The sequence below is a fragment of the Podarcis vaucheri genome, assembly GCF_965113315.1.
Source record: "Podarcis vaucheri genome assembly, chromosome: 3".
NCBI classification, from domain to species: domain Eukaryota; kingdom Metazoa; phylum Chordata; class Lepidosauria; order Squamata; family Lacertidae; genus Podarcis; species Podarcis vaucheri.
Window position 1 is genome coordinate 44,288,321 of NC_138761.1, and position 23,962 is coordinate 44,312,282.

The 23,962-nt window shown below is 41.4% G+C and overlaps 1 protein-coding gene across 3 annotated transcripts in view; it reads left to right on the forward strand.

Annotated features, from left to right (window-relative positions):
• Positions 1 to 23,962, forward strand: part of AHCTF1 (AT-hook containing transcription factor 1) — a 56,967-nt gene that overhangs the window by 22,968 nt on the left and 10,037 nt on the right. For all 3 annotated transcript variants that reach the window (XM_082214949.1, XM_082214947.1, XM_082214948.1), the window contains exons 7-29: positions 1,573 to 1,657; positions 5,720 to 5,870; positions 6,117 to 6,249; positions 6,344 to 6,525; positions 7,398 to 7,459; positions 9,000 to 9,128; positions 9,910 to 10,000; positions 10,092 to 10,181; positions 10,329 to 10,469; positions 11,029 to 11,133; positions 11,818 to 11,911; positions 12,813 to 12,936; positions 13,016 to 13,072; positions 15,682 to 15,828; positions 16,426 to 16,610; positions 16,890 to 17,034; positions 17,190 to 17,321; positions 20,056 to 20,203; positions 20,288 to 20,438; positions 20,884 to 20,985; positions 21,371 to 21,563; positions 21,672 to 21,872; positions 23,225 to 23,648. In XM_082214949.1, the coding sequence (XP_082071075.1) occupies positions 1,573 to 1,657; positions 5,720 to 5,870; positions 6,117 to 6,249; positions 6,344 to 6,525; positions 7,398 to 7,459; positions 9,000 to 9,128; positions 9,910 to 10,000; positions 10,092 to 10,181; positions 10,329 to 10,469; positions 11,029 to 11,133; positions 11,818 to 11,911; positions 12,813 to 12,936; positions 13,016 to 13,072; positions 15,682 to 15,828; positions 16,426 to 16,610; positions 16,890 to 17,034; positions 17,190 to 17,321; positions 20,056 to 20,203; positions 20,288 to 20,438; positions 20,884 to 20,985; positions 21,371 to 21,563; positions 21,672 to 21,872; positions 23,225 to 23,648 (3,272 nt within the window). The remainder of the gene's footprint in view (positions 1 to 1,572; positions 1,658 to 5,719; positions 5,871 to 6,116; positions 6,250 to 6,343; positions 6,526 to 7,397; positions 7,460 to 8,999; positions 9,129 to 9,909; positions 10,001 to 10,091; positions 10,182 to 10,328; positions 10,470 to 11,028; positions 11,134 to 11,817; positions 11,912 to 12,812; positions 12,937 to 13,015; positions 13,073 to 15,681; positions 15,829 to 16,425; positions 16,611 to 16,889; positions 17,035 to 17,189; positions 17,322 to 20,055; positions 20,204 to 20,287; positions 20,439 to 20,883; positions 20,986 to 21,370; positions 21,564 to 21,671; positions 21,873 to 23,224; positions 23,649 to 23,962) is intronic.

Sequence of the window (23,962 nt, forward strand, 5' to 3'; positions counted from 1 at the left end):
GCTTATTCCTGCACGGTCAATCTAGTTCTACATTCTAGTACTTAATCTTCTGGTCAGAATGAAATCCTTTACCAAAGCCTTCTGTAGCAAGCATAAGGAACTTTTAATGCTTGAGAGCTGCATTATCTCTTGACCTAACCATCTGGGGTGCTGTTTGCCAACAGTAACAGAGGCCAAAATAAGAGTGGTTGTGATAATCTCACTCTCCTGCTATCAAGAGCTCACGCAGTACAGATTCTCATTGCTCCCTTCCCCAAGATTTTAAAAAGTGGGATGATCTTTATGAAGACTACAGCAGGAAAGGGAAGAGTTAACCCTTCCATTTGCACCAGTAAAAAGCTGTTTTCAAAGTTAGTTGCAGTATTGGGGGCTGTTTTTGCCAGGTGGTCACAGTACACAGAGGGGTTAAATCCACCCCTAGCTATGAGATAGACCACCCTGTCACAATTAGGCTTGAAAAAACATTTGTATGGCTTCAGAGGTTGTAGCCAGCCCCACAGGTCTCTGTTCCCCACCCATGTTCTGTAATAACTATTTTCAAAGCAGAAGTAAATTGAGTACAAGTCCAGAATTAAGGTCTTGGTAACAAAAGCTAGGGAACTTCCATGGTAAGATTCATGTGTTTGACTTCTGCCTGTGAAATATGATAAAATAATTTGATGGTGATTGAATTAATAATTATTTTGGAAACGGAATTCAAAATGTTTAGCTATATCTGTGAATCTTGCAGAAAATATTTAGAATCATTTAATAATGAATGATTCATCATAGTTACTGAGAACCTGTATACTAGGAAAGTTGGATTTGTTACAAATGGAATACTACAGTCTTTGTGGAATGTTTTAGACACTACTTTAGATTTTAAGTGTTCCAGTGATAATATGCCTGATTCTTGATTGCTATGGGGATGTAAAAGTGTCTGCAGATCTCTCTTGTATGCAAGGGTTTTCCATCAATTCAGTGGAATGAATCTATGTGATTAACGAAATGTCCATATAGATTAGACTGGACTATTTCTATGCACATGTCACAGAGGCCATGCCAATATAGGCATGTCACGAGCAAACTAGGAGGCTATGGTTTGAAAGTTAACAAATTCTGTTAAAGCTTACTAAAGTTTACTGTGATAAAAAATAATAGGTTTATTTTCAGGTTGGCTATGGTTATATAACAGTACTTAGTTGGTTACATAACAATACTTAGTTTAATAACTGTTTACAAATGGTTCTGTTGCTTTAAAGAGGTGTCTGTAGACTTGCTGTTGTTTCTACCTCTGTACTAAACCACTATCCAATTACCTCTACTCCATTTAAACTGCAGGTTGTTTTAGAGGACTTTTAAAATTTGTCTAATCAGAGTTCTCTTTGCTACAGTTGCATAACAAAGTTTTTCAGCAGTTTTTCTGGTCAGAGACTTGGCATTTCTTTTGGTTTAAAGCATAACATTAGGAATATTTATTATATAACAGCTGTGTTTTAAAATATTCTATAGTAACTATATTAAGTAGTATTACCTGACAAATAACAAAGGTGCCTAGGTTTTATACTAAACTCTTAACTTGTTTCTTTCTAGTGAAGGGGATATTGTTAGTTTACATCTACTGCAGTTGGCTTTCAGTGACAGAAGGCGTTTGGCATCAGGACAAATCATGTATGAGGTAAAGTATTTGTATATACTAAAATTCAATACTGCTTTACTTGAACTGGTGTTCTCTAAAACTACAACTGGGTTCTAAATATGTAGTCCACCCGTAATCTTGCTAATAGGGGAATACTTTAGATTTTAAGATTTTACTCCATTCATCAGAGATTAGATAGTATTTACAGTGGTGCCTCGCAAGACAAAATTAATTCGTTCCGCAAGTCTCTTCGTCTTGCGGTTTTTTCGTCTTGCGATGCACAGTTTCCCATAGGAATGCATTGAAAATCAATTAATGCGTTCCTAGGGAAACCACCTTCAGACCAGGTCCGGGGACAGTCTGTCCCCGGATCTCTTCTGAAGGCTGGGGGGGGGGGTCAAGGGCTTTTCTTCCCACCCCCAGCATTTTTAAAAACCCCGGGACAGCGGAGGACTTCTCCGCTGTCCGGGGCGATCTTAAAATGCTGGCGGGCGGCATTTTAAAATCGCCCCGGACAGCGGAGGACTTCTCCGCTGTCCGGGGCGATTTAAAAGCCCCTGGGAAGGCAGGCAGGGGGGACAAAGACTTTTGCCCCCCGCCCGCCTTCAGAAGAGGTCCTGGCTTGCCGGCATCTCCCCGAAGCAGAGGACGGGCTGCGCAGCTCACCCCCTGCTTCGGGCTGCAGGCTGCCGCCCCAAGCCTTGCACACGAGGCTTGCCGGCATCTCCCCCAAGCAGGGGGCGGGCTCCGCAGCTCACCCCCTGCTTCGGGATGCAGGCTGCCGCCTCGAGCCTTGCATGCAAGGCTTGCCGGCATCTCCCCCAAGCAGGGGGCGGGCTCCGCAGCTCACCCCCTGCTTCGGGATGCAGGCTGCCGCCTCGAGCCTTGCATGCAAGGCTTGCCGGCATCTCCCCCAAGCAGGGGGCGGGCTCCGCAGCTCACCCCCTGCTTCGGGATGCAGGCTGCCGCCTCGAGCCTTGCATGCAAGGCTTGCCGGCATCTCCCCCAAGCAGGGGGCGGGCTCCGCAGCTCACCCCCTGCTTCGGGATGCAGACTGCCGCCCCAAGCCTTGCGCACGAGGCTTGCCGGCATCTCCCCCAAGCAGGGGGCGGGCTCCGCAGCTCACCCCCTGCTTCGGGATGCAGGCTGCCGCCTCGAGCCTTGCATGCAAGGCTTGCCGGCATCTCCCCGAAGCAGAGGATGGGCTGCGCAGCTCACCCCCTGCTTCGGGATGCAGGCTGCCACCCCAAGCCTTGCACACGAGGCTTGCCGGCATCTCCCCCAAGCAGGGGGCGGGCTCCGCAGCTCACCCCCTGCTTCGGGATGCAGGCTGCCGCCTCGAGCCTTGCATGCAAGGCTTGCCGGCATCTCCCCCAAGCAGGGGGCGGGCTCCGCAGCTCACCCCCTGCTTCGGGATGCAGGCTGCCGCCTCGAGCCTTGCATGCAAGGCTTGCCGGCATCTCCCCCAAGCAGGGGGCGGGCTCCGCAGCTCACCCCCTGCTTTGGGATGCAGGCTGCCGCCTCGAGCCTTGCATGCAAGGCTTGCCGGCATCTCCCCCAAGCAGGGGGCGGGCTCCGCAGCTCACCCCCTGCTTCGGGATGCAGGCTTCAGAAGAGGTGCCTTCAAAAGCCGTCCGGGACAGCGGAGAAACGCGCTGCCTTTCTCCGCTCTCCCTGGAAGGCAGGCAGGGGGGAGCAAAGACTTTCGCCCCCCGCCGGCCTTCAGAAGAGGTCCAGGACCTCTTCTGAAGGCGGGCGGGGGGCGAAAGTCTTTGCTCCCCCCGCCTGCCTTCAAAAGCCGTCCGCGATAGCGGGAAGCTCTTCCCTGCTATCCCGGACTGCTTTTAAAATGCTGGCGGTGGGGAGCAAAGCCTTTCGGCCCCCGCCGGCCTTCCTGGACCTCTTCTGAAGGCCGGAGGGGGGGAAAGGCTTTGCTCCCCACCACCAGCATTTAAAAGAGGTCCCCGGAGATTTCCCTATGGGCTTTCGTCTTGCGAAGCAAGCCCATAGGGAAATTCGTTTTGCGAAGCAACTCGCAAACGGAAAACCCTTTCGTCTTGCGGGTTTTCCGTCTTCGAGGCATTCGTCTTGCGAGGTACCACTGTATTACTGTGCTACAGATGTACAAATATGTAGAGATGTCCTAATGGCACTGATAAAATTGATGTAATCAGTTTGAGTTTAGTTTCAGAGAGAGAGAGATGTATTTATGTTTCAGAAGACATTTCCTCAGCTTTTAATTCTTAAATGTTCACTACATTTGCTCTTTATTAATCCAATTAACAAATCTGGAGTGTGCTTGTATCATTGAGTTTGCATTCTTAAAAAATGAAATGATAAAATGAAACTTGTATGCACAATAATATAATGCAATTGGCTTAAAAATAGGTGTAAATTAGCTTTCTTTCCTGCCACCCATTGTGAGTGCTCCTGGCATTGAATCTATAAGAAGCCAAATATGTGGAAAATAATCCTTAGGATACTACCTGAAGGTGTATGTAGTCAGTTACTACATGAAATGGAGCTCATGGCACTAGCCAAAGACTTTTCTTTTGGTGAACAGCTTCCAGACTTGAGACACCTGTGAAGAACAAACACGTGGAAGCAGTTTCAGTGATCTCTTTATAGTGATTTGAATTGTCTGTAACAATGCTTCATGTAAATGATCAACTTGTCCTGTATGCAAAAGTCATTACTTCTATTCTAGTTTGTTTGAGGCTCAGGTACTGTCATAAAAAGCCAAAACAAATTCCTGGATTTATCTACTTGTGTTTTGAGCAGGTATTTTTATTGCCTGTCACTCACTGATTGTATGAGTTCTGGCTTTGTTTTTTAACAGTGCCCCAAGCATTCTGGCTAGCTTAAAAAGAACTTTTGTGCTTGTGTTTTATTTCTTCCCCTGGGCTTAATTCCCCAGATGCTTCCTAGTTTGTCATGTGCTTCGACATCCTGTCATTATAAAGTGATTTTTTTCTTGGGTTTGCCTCTTTTAATATTGCTTTAATTTAAACGTAATACTGTTATATTCATATACTACAGCTCAAGCACAGTTTGCCTAACAAATTGACATGAATTCATATGGATTGTTGAAACCTCACAGAAAGGTCTAACTTTGATTAAGTATTGCTTCAGACTTGACACCTCCTCTGTCTTATTTTTGATATTTCAGTTACCATTTGCATTGCATGTTTTTCATACTTGTTCCTTCAATGACTTTCACAGTATAAATTGAAGAGTTGCAAAGGTTCCTTCTCCTGTTTATCTCCAGAGCTATGCTAACTTTACATTCTCTGGCAATAATTAAATGTTTGTTTGATGAAACATTTCAAGATATAGGAAAAAATACATTCACATTTATATTTCATAGCAATTTTCTTTGATTGTCAAAAAATGAAATTACTTCTAACTCTTATTTGACGGTGTTTAGTTCTGTTTACTTGATCCAGTTGGTTAATGCCAAGAGGATTTTGTCTTATCATTCTGTCTACAACTTACTAAGAATATATTGCAAATTTCACTGAGTGATATCCAGTGTGGGTCATACTAGGAATAGACCCTATTTATTTCAGTGGGTGGATTCTGAATGACTAATATTGGTTGTCACAAACTGTTTCTATTTCATGGAATGCTGCAGTGTGTACCATATAAGAGGTTTTACAGGATATGAGAACTCATACAATAAGAGCTCCACTTTGAGACAGGATATTTTTGTCCCTAAAGCAACTCTGAACATCAACTTTTTATTTAAAATACCTGCATAGGATAGCTTTCCAGGAGAACTCTTTCATTGTTGGAATGCTCCTTCAGGCTATTCTCATAATTAAATATGCTTTTTGTGCTTGGTGGAACCAGTTTTGTCTTTGACATCCTTTCAAAAAATGTGAAAATTGTCAACATGTATAACCGAAGCAAAAAGACTGCTACTGGCATCAGTCTTTCCCTCCTTTTTGTGCACTTTATCTTGTATTAATCTCACTCTTCTGTGTCATAATTGGGATATTAATTTTAAGCATTCCTTTTTTATGAAAACAGAACTTCTTAATATCTTACTAATCTGTAGACTGCACATTGACTTAACGTGATTACTTCCCTCCCCCTCAGGGTTTAGAATACTGTGAAGAAAGGTACAGCCTAGACCTCACAGGTGGAGTTTTCTCTTTAAGAGGGCAGACTAGCAACACCAAATTGATCGGTTGTCAAACAGTAGAGAAATTTCGAAGCCATGTTGACAGAGAAGATGGTATTAATGAAGGTTGGTACAGCAAGCATTAAAAAACTTAAACATTAGAACTAAGAATGAGAACATGCTGTGTAAAAACCTCCTAATTCTGCATTGAGTATTCTGTGATAAATGCGTTTATACATAAGTTTTGGTTAATATTTTCAGTGCTGTATCAACAAATAATGATAAAGTAAAGGTTTCTGAACTTCTGCTCTTGGGCTGTAATTGGTAGTTGCCAGCACTTTTATAGTAGTACCATCTCTTTCTTCCTCCTAGTCATATCACCTGATACAAGTGTATCAGTCTTCAGCTGGCAAGTAAACACATATGGTCAAGGCAATCCATCTACCTATTTAGGTATATTTGACATAAATCGCTGGTATCATGCTCAAATGCCAGATTCATTAAGGTAAGAAATGGCAGCTTCTCTTCATAGATTTTCAGAAATAATATCTAGTATGTTAACAGCTTGTCTAATTATTTTTTTGGTCTGCTTTCTCAAGGCCTGGGGAATTTCTACACAATTGCCCCTATTTTGCATTATGGTCCCTGGATGCTGTAGTGAGCATGACTTCTCCACATCACATTCTGGATGTCTTGGTACATGAGCGAAGCTTAAGTCGTGGTGTACCTCCTTCGTATCCTCCACCTGAACAATTTTTTAACCCAAGCACCTATAACTTTGGTATGTGTACCATCAATTAGTTCTACAGGAACATGTTCAGGAATACATTCAGAGATGAAATTTGTATTCTGTGTATCATTTCTAGCAATTAGGACTGCTACTAATTGAAGGGAATTTCTAGATGATTTGTTAGGCAAAAAATGCACAGCCCTTGCTCTATTGCAGGTGGTCCAAATGTCAGTTTGAGGGGAAAGCATTTTTTCTTCATTTCATTTTTGGTATTTTTAAGGTAGAAAAATCCAGTTCTTTACCCAGCTAACAACACATTGCTGCAGTTTCATATGGAATTGGTTGTCTTTGTGTCACAGGGTACCTATTGGTCGTTACCAATAATATCATTGGTGGAAAAAGTGAACTCTTTTGTATGGTGGCTGTATAACTTTTTATGTGTTTTTATATTGTGAACTGCACTAGTATTTTATACCTTTCCCTGCACTATTTTAGAAAAGGCATTCATGTAGTCTGTATGTAGGCAAATGGGAGACGTGAGATAGTTGAACATGCAATCAGACTTAAGGAGGGGCCTTACTGAACACGAGCTGTGCCTGCCTCTGTTAAGCATATAGTAAGTAGAGGTCCTTATGTAGTTGAGCACTTCTGCTCCAAAGTTCGACACCCTTTCAGTCTCTCACCCAGCATGTAGGCTGCAAGCACATCTGCACATTTCTAACAAATCTCTACAAAATAGTTAATCTGTATTGCTATGGGTCTCTTGCACAATTTGTGTCATCAATCGTATCTAGAGAAAAGCTTGGAAGTTGTCAGAATAGGAAGCAAATAAGGAACTTGTCTTACCTTTCAGCTCATTGAGCATTATACCTATTTAATGTTGCTGGCAGCAATATAGTCTAACGAAATTCTCTATTCTTTAGATGCCACTTGTTTGCTGAACACTGGGGTTGTTCATGTCACTTGCACAGGATTTCAAAAGGATGTAAGTTTTAATTCTCTGTTGCTCTCATTATGATGTTTTCCTGTTCACATTTTTACTAATTTTGGCAGTCATCAGCATATAACATTTGGTAGAAGTAAGCTCTACCATGGCAGTTTTATTCTAATGTGTCCGAGAATGTTCACCGAAAGCAAGCAAAGGCCTTCCCAATCAAAAGTCAGATTGTGATTACCTGATCGTACTATACACTTTTATCAGAAGCATTCAATTCTGCACTTAATAATGACTTGGGATGAAGGTCAGTGAACTGAAACTGAATCGTGAGAAGGCAGTGTATGTAGGTAGCTCTCATCTCTCAGTAACTGGTATTCAGGCAGGTTTTTTTCTTCCCCTTAAAGACCAGATACACAGTTGATACTAGTTGATCCATAATTACCACATGAGGCTCAGGTGACCTTGGTTGCCTAGAGCACCTTTTATCTGTTTTAGTCCTTTTGCCAACCTTGACTATTTTTGCAGCAGGATAGCTTTGTCATGGTGATTCACACTTTGGTTACCCTCTGAGTGGGATTACTGTTATGTATTATATGTGTGGCTGTCCTTCAACATGACCCAGAAGCTTCAGTTAGTGGAAAAATCCAGCTGGTACAGCTAGGGTGGCCCATATTATACCTGTTGTGAAAGAATTTTAGTGGTTGCCTATTCACCTCTGGGTCCAATTTAAAGGCTGGTCCTTACCTTCAAAACCCTAAATAGGGACCCAGACACCTGAGGGGAGTGCCTCTTCCCATACCAGTCTGCTCATGACTTAAGACTGACCTGTTTGCCCAAGCATTTTAAATAGAATTTTAGTTGAAACTGCCTTTTGTTGTTGTTTAGCTTTATGCGTTTAGCCTGAATTTTTAAAAAGAAATGCTGTACTGTATTTATATGTTTTGTGAATTTTCATACTTCTGCACACTGCCCCTGGAAGATGATGGGTAGATGAATAACAGAATGCATAAGAGTGCTTTATGCAGAAGAAGCAAGCAGTCCTGCTTCGTAATAGGGTTTTCCTGATGCATCCTTCCCTCTAACCTTGAAAGGCTATTCAAGGAGACCCTCCACTGTGAAAGTTTATGTAAGTTGTAGGTGGAATAGAAAACAAGTGCCCTGTGTCTATGTGTACTCAGAGTGCTTTCCATGCATGCACAAGGTTCTTGTTCCTGTATCCAGTATATCTCTAACAACAGTAGTACATAGGTTCGACAGGGAGCAACACCCTGAGTACAGACCAATTAAATGTCCATGAATCTCTATGGAGTGCTGCCAAAATGGTACTCCAGAGCAGTAACACACAAAAAAGTCCACAGAAGTTCCTGGCTCCAAGATTCTTATTAGCCTTCCTATCCACAGAAAGAAAACAATGAATTCTATAAATCTTCCCTTTATGGTTATAGGGAAAAGTGATAAGTATAGCTATTACTCATCAGCCTTTGTTTTGGCAGGGAGTGTTTAATCTTTTTTATGACTTGTGTTTTGCAGTTTACTTCTGACAGCTTAATTTTTGCTGTCTTAATAAATAGTGTTTTGTTATTTACAGACATTGCATTTCTTAAAAAAATTTGGTGGTTCCTTAAATGAAGCCATTCCTGATAGTTATAACAGATGTCTTGTCGCTGGCTTGCTTTCTCCAAGATTTATCGATGTACAGCCTTCAAGTCTGAGCCAGGTGCGTCCATGACAAATACGGAAAAGAAAATGTCGTGTTTTCACAATGCCTCTCTTTTTAAACACCCAAATCTAGTTAAATTCAGATATTGTTCCTGATCTAGGCATGCATGAAAGTAGGCTTAAATGTGTGCACTCAGGACTCATTTTATTTGACTGTCTGGATCATTTGGTGATGCACATCCTTGTCTGACCAGTACAGTGGTACCTTGGGTTAAGTACTTAATTCGTTCCGGAGGTCCGTTCTTAACCTGAAACACCACTTTAGCTTATGGGGCTCCCGCTGCTGCTGCTGCACTGCCAGAACACGATTTCTGTTCTCATCCTGAAGCAAAGTTCTTAACCCGAGGTACTATTTCTGGGTTAGCGGAGTCTGTAACCTGAAGCATATGTAACCTGAAGCATATGTAACCACTGTATTATATAGTATTCATGCCTTTAACATCTGCATAAAAACTTTATAAATGGGGCCTTGCCACAAAATGTTATGGAAGGAAGCACTTATTTTCCATATTCCAGATTTCTCCATATCTATGGGCTAGAAACACATTTTCAAATAGCTTCTCAGTGTAAACCAATAACTGACCTATCCAGACACTGTGAGGATCCTTTTGATATCTGTTTTTCTTCCTTTTTCATCTTTTCCCAGTCACATCCCTCCATTCCAGGGGTCCTTTACCTTTACCTTTACCTTTATCTGTACCTGTACCTATTATAAGCATGAGAATACTTGAATCAGCATTAGGAGTGATTGATGAGTTTTTATTATTATTTTGTTTTAGGAAGAGCAATTTGAAGCTGTATTGTCAGCTGCTATCCAAACTAGTTCCTTAGGACTTCTCACTAGCTTCATCAAACAGTGGACCGCTGAAGGTAAATAAAGCCTTACAATTTGATTAAAATTTCCTCTAGCACGTAAAACTTATTATCATAACTTCTGCTTTTTTCTTTCTTTCTTTCTAAGAGCAACCAGATTCTGCCCCTAATTTGCGCTTTGTTCTTGAATGGACATGGAATAAAGTGGTTAGCACTAAGGAAGACTTCGTTCGACTATGTAAGTAGTATGATTTAGTGGTATGAAAGTTTCTGTTGAGCATATTTAGTAAATGGGCTGGGTTACTTGTTCATCTAGTGATAAGGGAAAGCATGTTTAAACTCACTTAAACTAATATTGTCATAATTTTTGTCTTTGTTTTAAAAGGTGTCCCACTATTTGATGGGTCATCTAACTATATTGGTCCACAAACTCTACAGTCTTTGCAGCACTGCGAGTTACTTCTTAGCAACCTTAGCACTGTTTTGAGCTGTTTTGTAATGGAAGCACAAGAACTCACAGAAAAAGGTGTGTAAATGAGATCCAATCTAAGGTGCACATTTTATGTAACTTTCTAATGAATAGGAATGTTATCCCCCCCCCCCCGTAAGTCAGTTTATGTATGTGCATTTACAGCTGTTTTAAATTTCATCTCCTTGGTGAAGAGAGAGGGCCTCTATTTTTAAATTTTATTTTAATAATAATAACTGGTGTCTGATTGCAAAATCATAGGATGTTTATACCAAAAAGATTAAAGGAAAGCTTTTTCAGAATTTCTAGACTTTTAATTCTGGGTCTTGAACTTCTAATACAGTTGGCTTGGTATCTTTTTATGGCTGTACTTGGGATGGGAGTAGTATGTTTTAAAATCAGTCTGGAGGGAAGTAGAGCCAGAATTGACGACTCTGTTCACCAAGATGCGAGAAGGAATGCATACCCAAGTAGACTGTTAATCTACCAAGTAGATAGACGATGGCAGTTTGCATTGTGACAGTTTACCAGTGAATGATCTGCTGTGATCTATCAGTGCTTTCAAAAGGATGCATTATGCTTAAAAGCTGACACAGCTTTGTTGCTTTATTTTCAGGCATTACAGATCTGACAAATAAGCAGGTTGTAACCAGTCTCCTTTCACTGTATGTGCAAGTGGTCATCTGGTTCTGTCGATCCAGCCTTCTTCCAGAAAGTTTAGGTAAGCCTTTAAAAATCGTATTTCAGTTCTCGGACACAACTCAGTTGCATCAAAATAACCTGATACATGAACAAGCCTATCTTTAATTCTAATCCCATTGGCTAAAATTTGACTAATACAGCATTTATACTTTTCAGTGATTTGAGTAGCCAAGTGGTTTGCAAAGGTAGTTTTCAAAAAATGTGGTAACACTGGTAGTTTCTCTGCTTCAGTAGAGTTCAGCTGTTTTCAACAACAACAACAATGACATTTTATTATTTATACCCTGCCCATCTGGCTGGGTTTCCCCAGCCACTCTGGGCGGTTCCCAACAGAATATTAAAAATGGAATCAAACATTAAAAACTTTCCTAAACAGGGCTGCCTTCAGATGTCTTAAAAAAATCAGATAATCGTTTATTTCCTTGACATCTGATGGGAGGGCGTCCCACAGGGCGCGTGCCGCTACCGAGAAGGCCCTCTGCCTGCTTCCCTGAAACCTTACTTTTCACAGTGAGGGAACTGCCAGAAGGCCTTCAGCGCTGGACCTCAGTGTCCGGGCTGAACTATGGGGGTGGAGACGCTCCTTCAGGTATACTGGGCTGAGGCTGTTTGTTCTCAAAATGCAGAGATGATCATTTCTCTGTGTTCTGTTTTTAGTTGTTCAACAATGTTTCTAAAATGAGCATTTCTCTCTTGTCGGTAGATGAAGATATGCAGTTGTCAAAACCATTCTATAATTATCAGCATATACAACATTTTTATGCTGGGTGTCGTCAGAAGCTGGAACGTTTATCAAGGTAATCTCTTAGTAAATGAGGTTTCAAATTACGTCATAGCCTATGGGTTTTCTTTATCAGGGAGATAAGCACCAAGGTGTAGGCAAGATTGCTTAAGGGACATGCTTTCATTTCAAAAATTGCAAAATGTTTGCCTATGGACACTCATTGTTTGCAAAATACTTACCGTATATAAACATTACTTCTACAAGCACTTTAACTGCAGTTTTTGTTCTTCCATTCTCTTATATTGTCGAACTGTAAGCTGTTCTGTCAGGATCTGTTGTAGCATGTAATAAAAAACTATGCCTAATAAAATCCAGCTGCTTCCTATATTCAGGAAAGCTTAAATTGGTTTTAGTGGCTTTACAGAAGGAACGTCTACAGTCAGAGTGAGGAGCCTCAGGCCAGGGGACCAAATACATTCCTCCACTGTCTATGACACTTGGGACTCTTCCTAGCCACATGCCCTCTCCCAAGCTATAGCCTTCCCTGACCCTGATTCAAATGCCACTTGAATGTTCTCTTTGACTGAAACGTGTCCTTGAACTCTGAGGATACCTATTGCTTGCCTAGATGGATGAATAGGGTATGTGTCTGTTTGTGCATAGAAACTCGGCTACTTTACTAAGGTAAAATTAGCATTCATTCTCCCACCCACTTTTTCCTCTGGTCCCACCCAGCACTGACATGCAGCTCCAAGAAGGTTATACAGAAGGGAATGTCACTGTCAGGCCTGAAAGGTTTCCTACAGAGATCCCTGTTCCAATGAATTCAAGTTTTCAAATTTTGTTTCAGATTTCTCGCTCTCTGTGAGAGAAATCTAAATTGCACAGTCATTGAATAGAAATGGTAAATATGCTTTCAACATCTGGGAAATAAGTTTTTTTTTATTAAAAAACACAACTTTTTTTATTTGTAGAGGCAAATGGAACCCTGATTGTTTGATGATTGATGGATTGATTTCCCAGTTAGGCCATTCCGTAGTGAAGTTGTGGCAGAGAGATGATGGAGGAACAGGAAAATACCCTCCTCCTACATTGCATGTAAGTATGATTGGTGAAGATTTTCTAATATTTTAACAAATGGAATACTGTACTTGACTCAGTGTGTTCTGCATTATAGGCACTACTTGATCTCTACTTGTTGGAAAATATTGAAGATCTCTACAAGCATGCAACTGTATCCTTTCAAAGACTTAAATATAACGTTGTCTTTAAAATACATCATACAGAGAATAGCCTTTTATTGGCAATTCATGAATGTGTAGAATTTAAGGAGTATGGGGTGTGATGAAGAAAACGTAAGATGTCCAAAAGCACGGAATTGCAAAAAAGAGCAGTATCTGCCATCTCATGGACTTAGAGAATAGCAACCTGAGGACTGTGCTACAATGTGAAGAACAGAACCGCCAGTCCTGTCACCTGTGCATGTATTGCACACCATAACCAAGGATCTCAAATTACTAAACTAAATCATTATTTAAAAGCTTCACAGTTTTAGCTTTTTCTACTTCCCCCCTATAAATTAATTGTATATATTATTTTTGGGACCTCATAATTTTCACATAACCATAAGCATAATCTGTTTCTTGAAATAAAACCTTTTTACATAAACTGCTTCGATTCTTATTGGAATAACATTGAGTTGATTCTCTTTCCCCACCCCACCCCCAGCTTTTTATGCTGGACACTTTACTCTGCATTTCTCTTACTCTGATGAGAAACCCTCAGATCTCCCAGACCTCAGTCTGAACCCCAGAGGAATTTATAAAGCAAGCATGACATCTTGCTGTGCTGCAAGTGTTGCTCCTTTTAAGTCTTTCTGAGGCTCAGTTCTTTGTTTACGGGGGAGGTGCAAGTGTTTGTCTTTGTAGTTTCTTTTTAAGAATAATTTTTTATTAACCGACCAATCACATCAAATCAAACCAAATTACATAAATTCCAAATTACACAGCCGAATTTTAAATTTTTGTTGGGGGTACCCATATTTCAAGTTCCGAAGGGATTCAATCAACTTCTTGCTTCTTACTGCTGTTTTAATGTCCACAAATCTAACCTTATGATGTTCACAGTACTATCCAGTCCTTTCTTATTATTTTTCCACATCTCTTGTTGTTATTTTCATATATTTTTCCTTTCGCTTTGTGACCTCTGATAGTCTCCGCAAGCTGGTTAGAACAGTTTGTAATCCTGCGTGGATATTTTTTTTTTATCCAGTAGCCATATCCAGACGTTTTCCATATAACATCACTTCCATACATCAAAACAGTCTTAGCGTCATTAATCTTCACCAATCTGCCTCCTTTCTCAAAACCTCTGAGGAGATTCACTAGGAATGCAGTCTGAAAACAAATCCGTTCTTCCTCCCGGCTATAAATCCTGTGGCAAGATGGCGACTCCAAATTAATTGCTGCGCCATTCCCAAAAGCTCTTATTGCTTCTCGGTCTCCATAAAGCATACTTTTGGTTAAAGTTTATCTCCACACAGACCTTAATCATCCTGCTTGGGTCAGTTCAACCAACGATTCTAATGAGGAGAGGTTCTTGTAAATCACATAGAAGGAAAGTAAAAAAGGTCCCGTCCCCCCATTCAGCCCCGTTGTCAACATACCCCGCCTTTGGTGTATCTTCATCGTAAAATATTCCTGTTTCTCCAGCCCGTCGTCTTCTTTCGCAGAGGTCACTTAAATTAGCAGACTTCACTCCCCTTCTTCACTTGAAATATGTGCATTTGCTTCTTTTGTAATTAATTATTCCAAATTGCTGCAACTAGTGCGCGATCAGAGACAGCGTCCAGGAGAGCCGATGTCCACACGGGGGCATTCTGCCTAGGGCCCTCACCCCCTTCTTTCGAATTAGGGGGTGATTTATGGGCACAGCAGGCAAGGGCAGTGTTCCCCATTTCCTTGGGGCAACAAGGGAGGCTGCCTACTCCCATAACAGCCTCTTAATTACCCCGTGTGGGTTGGAGAGATGGTATTGTTGGCTATCTTCCAATGCGCCCCCTAGTGGCCCCCCATTTGTAGTTTCACTTGGCTGCTAATCCTCAACACAGTGTCATAGGCAATAAATAAGCTTAGTGACCTGGGTTGGTTGCATCAACAAATTTTGTTTGTCTATCAAGGTGATGCAAAATGCACGGACCTCTAGTTGGACACTATATAAAATTTAAATATTTGGTAAAACTCACTGTTACAGGCAGCATCCTAATTCTTTAGCTATCTCTTAATTTTTTTGCTTCATACACAAAGTTAAGGTTTGTCAGCTACCTATGTCAAGCATTGCTTAATTCTAGCATTTTTCTCCATTGTAATGCAAGTTCTTGCTGTTAAATAATTGCTGCATTCCCAAAAAACTGTGGGATATTTGTATATGTTTAATAATATCGTTTTGCAGCACTGTATTCTCTCAGTCAGGATGTCTGTTACAAATCTACTTTACTTAAGCATAAGGTTATAGTTATATAGTTAAAAGATGTGTAAGCAAAACGAAAATAACAGCTACTGCTGTTCCACAAGGGCTTTCAATGGAACTCATGCAGTTTTCTAACAGGTTCCCTAGCAGTTTGCATGCTTCAACTCAAATAAGTGGTTGAGCAAACAAGAATACAGTATACTTGGACTTTGGTTGTTCTCATGCAAATCACCAACATAAGATATTAATTATTGGAGACAAAAAACCAAAGGAAGAAGCTGCAGGAAAGATGGTTTTATGCTGTACAATGTGTCTGTTCTAGCACGTCATAGAAAACAAGCTCAAATAATGATTGCCCTTAATATTTATAATTAGACAATTTATTTACTATTGGACATCATGCATTCCTGTCCAAACAAGGCTGATACTTCAGTGGGCTCCTTCCCAACCGCATTTGCAATTCCTATAGGTCTGGTTAACTTAATCCAAGGTTTTTGGTGTTTGGATCACAATGACTTTGAGGTGGGTATATAAAGTGATAATTCATTGGTCTGTCTAGCTCAGTGGCAGTTCAGGATTTCAGACGGGGTCTCTCACGGCCTTAGCTGGAGATGTTGAGAATTGAACCTGGGAACTTTTGCATTTAGTCTGACACTGAGCTATGGCCCTTCTTCAATTTAATGGCATACTAATTGAATAAAATTATAATGCTTTCTAGTGCAATGGTTTCTGTATTAGCTCTAGATTCAGGATCATAGTGGGCTGATGCTGCCAGTAGCTTATTGGCTTCACCAGTGTGGGACATGACTATTACCCTGGCAACAGTCCCTTTCAGTGTAGATGGGGAAAGAATTAGAAATCATCTGGCTTTGAGCTGTCAGTTCTCAGCATCACTGCACTAGCTATACTAACACTAACTGACCTGCTTACAATGTCTTGTATAACTTGCTTTAGTGGGAGCACAACTAACTGGTGGCACTATAGGACAGATCTAACTGTCCTATAGAATTGGTGTATAAGTTAAATTCCATAATTTCATTTCAGTGCAGAAAACTGTTTAGTAGAAAATAGATTGAAAGTGCACAGGAGGTTTCTGAATATTGTCTTGTACTCTTGCAGAATTCCCTGACCTATCTGTTTCATCCAGCTACAATCAAATTGCCTTGGCAGCACATAAGGATAATTCAGTTCTTGATGTGTCAAGGAGAGCACAGGCGAGCCCTCCGATACATACAAACAATGAAGCCATCATTGATGAGCAACAGTGAAGTAACACTTCACCTTACTGTCTTGCTGTTTAACAGGTGAAAAAAGTGCAGCATTTATTTTTACTCTTTGTGATATCACTGTATTCAAGAAGAAAAATGTTCCCCAGTTGATAAGATACTAATACTCATTTTTATGGTATTGGCGTGCTTTTTAAATTAAAATAAAATAAAATAAAATAAATAAATGCCATGATAGCATGTATTGGATGAACACCTACATCCTTGGCACATCTGCAATACTAGTTTTTAATGCAATTTTCCTGTAGCGGAAATATCTGTCACAACATTAATCTACTTTTCAAAAATTGATTGCAGTTGTATGGTGGAAGCTTGGAGTGTGCTGCGGCAGCATTCTACTCGGTTAAATGTAGAAGATATGCTTAAACATGTATACGAAACCTGTCAGGGGCTGGGACTGATGGAAGATTTGCTAAAGCTACCATTCACAGAAACTGAACAGGTAATCTTGGGGATGAATAACTTCTGAAAATACAGTTCTACTCCAAAAAGTGATTGGAAATCTCATTGACACTATGTACATGTGTGTTTGCATAATTAGACCCTTATTGCTCCAGAAAAGGAAGCTTAATATTATAAATTCTTTTTTCCCCTTAGGAGTGTCTGGAGAAGTTCTTGAGGACAAGCGCTGGTGTTAACAATCATGAGTTCCTCTTAGTTCATCATCTTCAGCGTGCCAACTATGTTCCTGCGCTACAGCTGAATCAATCACTGAAAGCTAATCTGATGGTAAGCCTTAATATTTTTTAATTGATTCCGTTTATGAATTGCTTCCCTTAAAATCACAGGTGGGCTGAGGAGTGGCATGGAATGGCTGGAATTCTGAACCACAGCACTCCATGCCATAGCATTTTGTTTCAGGTCCCATTTATTTAAAGTTAATAGTGATGGAAACACTGAACTAGGGAGGGCATTCCACAACCAGGGAACCACCACTGAAAAGGCCATGTCACAGGTCAGCATCAACTACCATCAAGGCCTCACCTGCCAATTTTGGGGCCTGAAATTTTTGATAGGTACTTGGGTCCCAAGCCATTTAGGGCTTTATATGCTAGAGCTAATACCTCAAAATTGTTTTGGTAGCTCACTAATCTCCAATGCCATGTTTTCGAGATTGGTGTTAAGTGGTCTCTTCAGAGTGCCCTGCTTGCAGCTATATTCTGCACTAGCTGTATCCTCCAGATTGTCTTCAAGGACAGGCCCACATAGAGTACATTACAGTAGTGCAATCAGGAGGTTACTAGAGCATAGACAACTGAGACCAGGCTGTCCCAGTCCATGAATATTGGTTGCTGGTGGACCAGCCTAAGCTTGAGCATACTAGCCACAGAAGGCACTTGAGACTCCATTGAGGAGTTTGAATCCAAATTACAAACCTGATCCTTCAGTGGAGCAACTTATCCAAGAACACAGGATGTACACATATCTCACAGACATGGGAACCACCCACCCACAACACTTCCTCCTTATCAGGACTGGTCCCCATTCACTCCATCATTGTTTCCAGACACCTGACCAACACCTTCACAACCTCTCCTGGTTCTGATGGAATGGAGAGATAGAGTTGTGTGTCATCAGCATGCTGATGACACCTTTCTCCAAATCCACAGGTGACAGCTCTGATCTAACTGGTCCCCCACCTCTGCAGAGGGAGTCATTCACAGTTAATACAAACCTCATCAGGGTTTGTATTACCATATTTTTCAAGTTTAAAATTGGGGGTCGTCTTATACATGGAATGTTGCAATTAAATATATAAATAAATACATGCCGCCATCCATATTATTTCCCCCCCAGCCTCCCCTCACTATTGAACTCATGACAAACCCTGGTCTGGTACTCCCCCGCAGCAGCCCCCACATTGTGCTTTCCACCTGGTTCCCTCAGTCGCTCCCTGGCTACCCAGACCCCATTCCCCAAGCACACTCACTCAGGCAGATCTGACAATCGCAGCTCCTTGCAGCGGCGGAGGAATCCGCTCCGGCGCCTGGGGAGGGGTGAGCTTGCCGGAGTCTGCCTGCCTCCTCCCACTCAGCCGCCCTACAGCTGGGGGGGGGGGGAGGCAGCAGGCGGGCCATTTAGGCCAAAGGGGCAGAGTGCAGTTTGCTACCCTGGGTGTTTGAGAGCGGAGCAGAAAAAAGCAATTAGACTTCTGCAGCATACAAATTCCCTCTCAAAGGGTTCTTTAGCTATGATTCTTGCATTGTGGCGCTGACCAGTTCCCGGCCGTCAGGGACATGTTCTCGTTCCAGCTCAGCTTCCAAGCTCTGCTCCAGTGCTGCCGCCACTCCAGTTCTTATACTGCATGTTATAATAATGCTGACTAGCTCCAAAAAATAAAAAAAATCTACCGTAATTACGGTACCAAATATATCGGCAAAGTTGTTCTGTTTGTTGTTTCAATATACGGTACTAAATATACTGGTATATTGAATATGTAATAAAATATCAAAGTTGTTCTGTTTGGTTTTAAAACCTTTATTTCTTAATTTTGGGCTAAAAAATAGGGGCCGTCTTATACATGGGGGCATCTTATACACAGAAAAAGACAGTATATTATAACAAGGTAGTATTCACCCCCATCCCTGATCACCATATTCTTTCTAATATCTACTATAGCAAGAAACAGATTTTGATCATGACCTGAAGTATGTCGGACATATGCTGTATTGAGACAGCTTCATGGTTGTTACGCAGCCATGAAGTGCTGACTGGTCCAGACAAGGCAGCATCAATGTGGACATGTGTCCCAGAATGAATTCTTCTAGGACACACTATAAAGGCTGTTTTACCCTCAGTGCTCAAGATAAGCAGAACTGCTTGTATAAAATAGACTGTGGGTATGTGGGGTAATATTAGTACTGTATTAGTCTTAATACAAAGAGACCCTTTCAGCATCCAGGTTTATCCATGATTATAGTTTGCATGGGATGCGGGTGGTGTTGTGGTCTAAACCACTGAGCCTCTTGGGCTTGTCGATCAGAAGGTTGGCGGTTTGAATCCCTGTGATGGGGTGAGCTCCCGGTCCCAGCTCCTGCCAATCTAGCAGTTCAAAAGTTGATAAATAGGTACCCCTCTGGCGGAAAGGTAAACGGCATTTCCGTGCGCTGCTCTGGTTTCGCCAGAAGCAGCTTAGTCGTGCTGGCCACATGACCCATGTCTGCAGACAAATGCCAGCTCCCTCGGCCTGTAAGGTGAGATGAGCAGTGCAATCCCAGAGTTGTCTACAACTGGACTTAACTGTCAGGGGTCCTTTAACTTTTTTATATATAGTTTGCATAGTGTACTGTTGATCTATTAATATTGGTCAGAAAAATCTTCCTGTCCAGCTTTAAGAGCCCATGAATAAGCAGTTCTATACAGTTTGACTGTGGAACTACCTCTCCTAACCCTGGGTTTACTATTTCATGTATTTCTGTAAAATATTAACTTAAATTCCTCTTATCACTCCTTTCTTAAACAGAATGATCGAGATCCCCGCTGGCGAGAGAGATCAGTTGCCAGAAATTCCATATTAGACCAGTATGGGAAAGTTCTACCGAGAGTACAAAGGAAGCTTGCTGTAGAGCGAGCCAAGCCTTACCACTTGCCAACTTCACTACGGCGGGAAAGTAAGTATTTTCAGTGTGTTGTGGTGAAACCTTTCAAAACTTGCTTTAAGTATTTAATGTTGTTTTTCCTTTTTTCCCTTCAAGTTTTAAGACCAAAACCACTGTCAACAGTTGCAAAGAAAGTTACTGCAGGAAATGTCATCACAAAAGCAACTTTAATCAATAATGTATTGTCCAAAATTGGAGAGGTGTGGGTGGGAACTGAACAGAAAAACAAGTCATTTCAAAATGATATGTAAGTATTCATTTTGTTGTCGTAGGAAATTACTGCATCTTAAGTTGCCCAGTACTAAAACAAGAGTTTCACCACAGCTGTTCATATTTTTCACCTTCTTTCCATTGACCATAATGAATAGCCTGGTGTTGATACTATTAACAAAAGTGTTAATTTTTAGGGTAGAAACTTTGACAGATACCAGGGCCTTTACCGTTACGTAACATACTAAGCAGTGTGCTGCTCTTTTATAATAGCTTGTATGAAAAGAAAGGAATAAGGTTGAGCCAAAAGAGTTTGAAAAGGCAGCAATTCATTGCTTAACCTTTGCTTCCTCGCCCAAACTTGAACATAATTACCTGGCTTCTGAATGACTGTGTTCTTTATTTATTCCTCTTTTGGAAGACAGTACTTGTGCATCTAGTGGTTTTCATGAGCTTGTCACTCTCGTGTTTTCAAATCCTAGAACTGAAGAACAACCACCTACAGTGGATTCTTGCACTGACACAGAGATACCAGATCCATTTGTTGGGACACCAGCAACTAAATCTTTAAGAAAACGCTCCAGGTAAAAATTTTCAATAAGTGTTTGTATCTTTTGGGTGCTTTTCAGTCCTGTTGAAAACATCAGTTGTAATGAGTGGAAATCTGTTTTGACAGTTACCTTGAATTATTATATATTTTTTACGTGGGCCTTTTTTAAAATGGAAGTATATTCTCAAAAAAGCTTCTTCTTTCTTTTAATTACTAAACTAAAATGACAGGTGAGCTGTGATAATTTATTGATAAAAGCATAAAGCAACTTCAGATTTTAAAATCAGAAAAGCCTAGATGAGTCATAGTGGTAGGGCAGGGATGGCTAAAATATTCTCCTGTTTATGGCAACACCATTTTAAATTTGTATTCTGTATGTTAATGCAACTTAATTCTTAAACGTTTTGAAATGTTTGCAGATTGCTTGACTTGGTGGTCCAGCCTATTCCTCTTGATTCACCTTCCCTTCAAAGCAATCTGCACATGTCACCAAGAGCTTCTGCATCCTGTATGCTTTCTAGTCCATTGCATTCCAGCCCTCGATGCTCCCTATACAAGAGCAGTAGAAGAGCACCTGAATTAAAGCTCCTAGAAACTCCTCTGGTCGTTAGGGTATGTAGAATTGTGAAGGTTTCATGAACTTGTTTGATGCAGAGGCTGAAGTGCCATGTAATTAGTGGGTTCTGCCTCCCATTTTGACATGTTTCCTCCTCTTCTTAGAGAGCTAAAGCTTTGACATCTACATCTTCCTCTGGCTTTCCTGGTTTTACTCCTCAATCTATTTTGAGATCCAGCCTTCGGACTACTCCTTTAGCTACTCCAACTGCATCTCCAGGAAGGTCTATCACACCCCCTCTGCGTGCAAAAGAAACAAAAATATCATTTATGGAAGAAAGCAAAGCTTCAGGATGGACTGCTGGGGTAGGTTGGAAGAAACAGATGCTGGAAAGTAGAACGTTTTGAGCCATATTCAGACAAGTTGATAGTTGTGCAAAGGACCTTAATTTTCTGCTTACCTTTTGGCAAGGTGGGCTTTAGTTAAATCTGGTTTATATATATGCATACATTGTGCATTTTAGGTTCATCTTTGTAAGTCACTTTGAATTTAACTTTTCTGGAATGAAGTATAAATAATAAAACAGCAGCAGCAATAATAATAATGATGTGGGTGATTGGGTTCGTTTCCAGGTCTGCTGACACCCATGCATTTACTGTCCTATTCCAATGATGACCAAATGTGTAGAGCCAACACATACAGGCATAAGAGTCCCTTAATATACCATTTGTTACTGAATTTCTTCCTGGAGCTTTAAAACTGCATTTTGTGTGCTTTGATGCATGCTAATTCCCAGGCCTATAGCCTCTTTTGCAGTCTTCTATGTTTTCTAAGTTAACATTCAGGAAGCCCACATCATGTTCTCATGGCTGTATCTGCATTCCAGATATGAGGTAAAGGACCCCTGGATGGTTAAGTCCAGTCAAAGGTGACTGGGATTGCGGGGCTCATCGCGCTTTCAGGCCAACAGAGCTGGCGTCCACAGACAGCTTTCTGGGCCATGTGGCCAGCATGACTAAACTGCTTCTGGCGCAACAGAACACCATGACTTGCAATGGCATGTTTTCAAACTGCTAGACTGGCAGGAGCTGGGACAGAGCAATGGGAGCTCACCCTGTTGCGGGGATTCGTGGGTGGCGCTGTGGTCTAAACCACTGAGCCTCTTGGGCTTGCCCATCAGAAGGTTGGTGGGTCAAATCCCTGCGATGGGGTGAGCTCCTGCCAACCTAGCAGTTCGAAAGTATGCCACTGCAAATAGATAAATTGGGAGCACTCCGGTGGGAAGGTAAACAGCATTTCCATGAGCTCTGGTTTCCGTCATGGTGTTCCGTTGTGCCAGAAGCGGTTTAGTCATGCTGGTCACATGACCCAAAAGGCTGTCTGTGGACAAACACCAGCTCCCTTGGCCTGAAAGTGAGATGAGTGCCGCAACCGCATAGTCACCATTGACTGGACTTAACCTTCCAGGAGTCCTTTACCTTTACCATTCCAGATGTGCAAAGCCCTTGTATGCATGTGTGGATTGGTCAATGAATTTTAGTAGCTGGAGCCTGCTTGTTCAAAAATGCACGTCTCCATCTTTAGAAGTAAAAACATTGACTATTTTGAGCAGAGAGTTCAGGGTTTGCCTTCTGGATCAAGGCATTGAATTGTCAAAATTTTCTGCTCACTGGGGAAATGGTATTGCTGGTTTTAACTTGGACTGTTTTTTTTTAAGATGACAGATAGTAAAACAAAACACAACACAGTTTCATCTGAATGCATTATTGAAGCTCACATGGAAGATATGTGGTCTAAGACTAGAGAAACTCCTGCCTTTTCAATACGCAGTCTTCAGGAAGACTATGAAGAAGCGGGTTTGTCATCAGAATGTGTACCAGGCAATGATTTGAATAAAGTTGAACCTTCCAAAGAAACTAGTTATGGTTCTGTAAAGTCAGATCAAACTACTTCAGATTATCAAGATGCAAAATCACCAGGTGACAACAGTGATTCCTTCAGAATCTCTCAGTCAGCGGGTTTCTCCCCTGAAGATCTTGTAAACATACAAGTGTCAGCTGAGAGAGAAAGCAGTGAGGCAGTAGCAAGGGATCCTTCGCCAATGGAACAGCAAACATCTACAGATGGAGAACAGTCGGCTGGTATGTGATCTATAGATATGCAAATGAATTAATAAGAAATAGGGCATGCTGTGACACAGGAGAGATCCATCTAATCCAGCATTGGTTCTCCAACACTGCTAAAATAGATCCTCAAACTCCCAAATAGGGCATGATGGAGATAGCCAAAACACAGCCACCATATTTGGAAACAGTACATCTGGCAGATACTGGAAAGGGGTGTGTGTGGAGAAATTTTCTATGATTCCCTCTAATAGCAAACTCAAACACATCAATTTGGAAAAGAAGCAGTGGCTTAATATATTTGGGGGCCATCCAAGGTATGCAGAAGTATA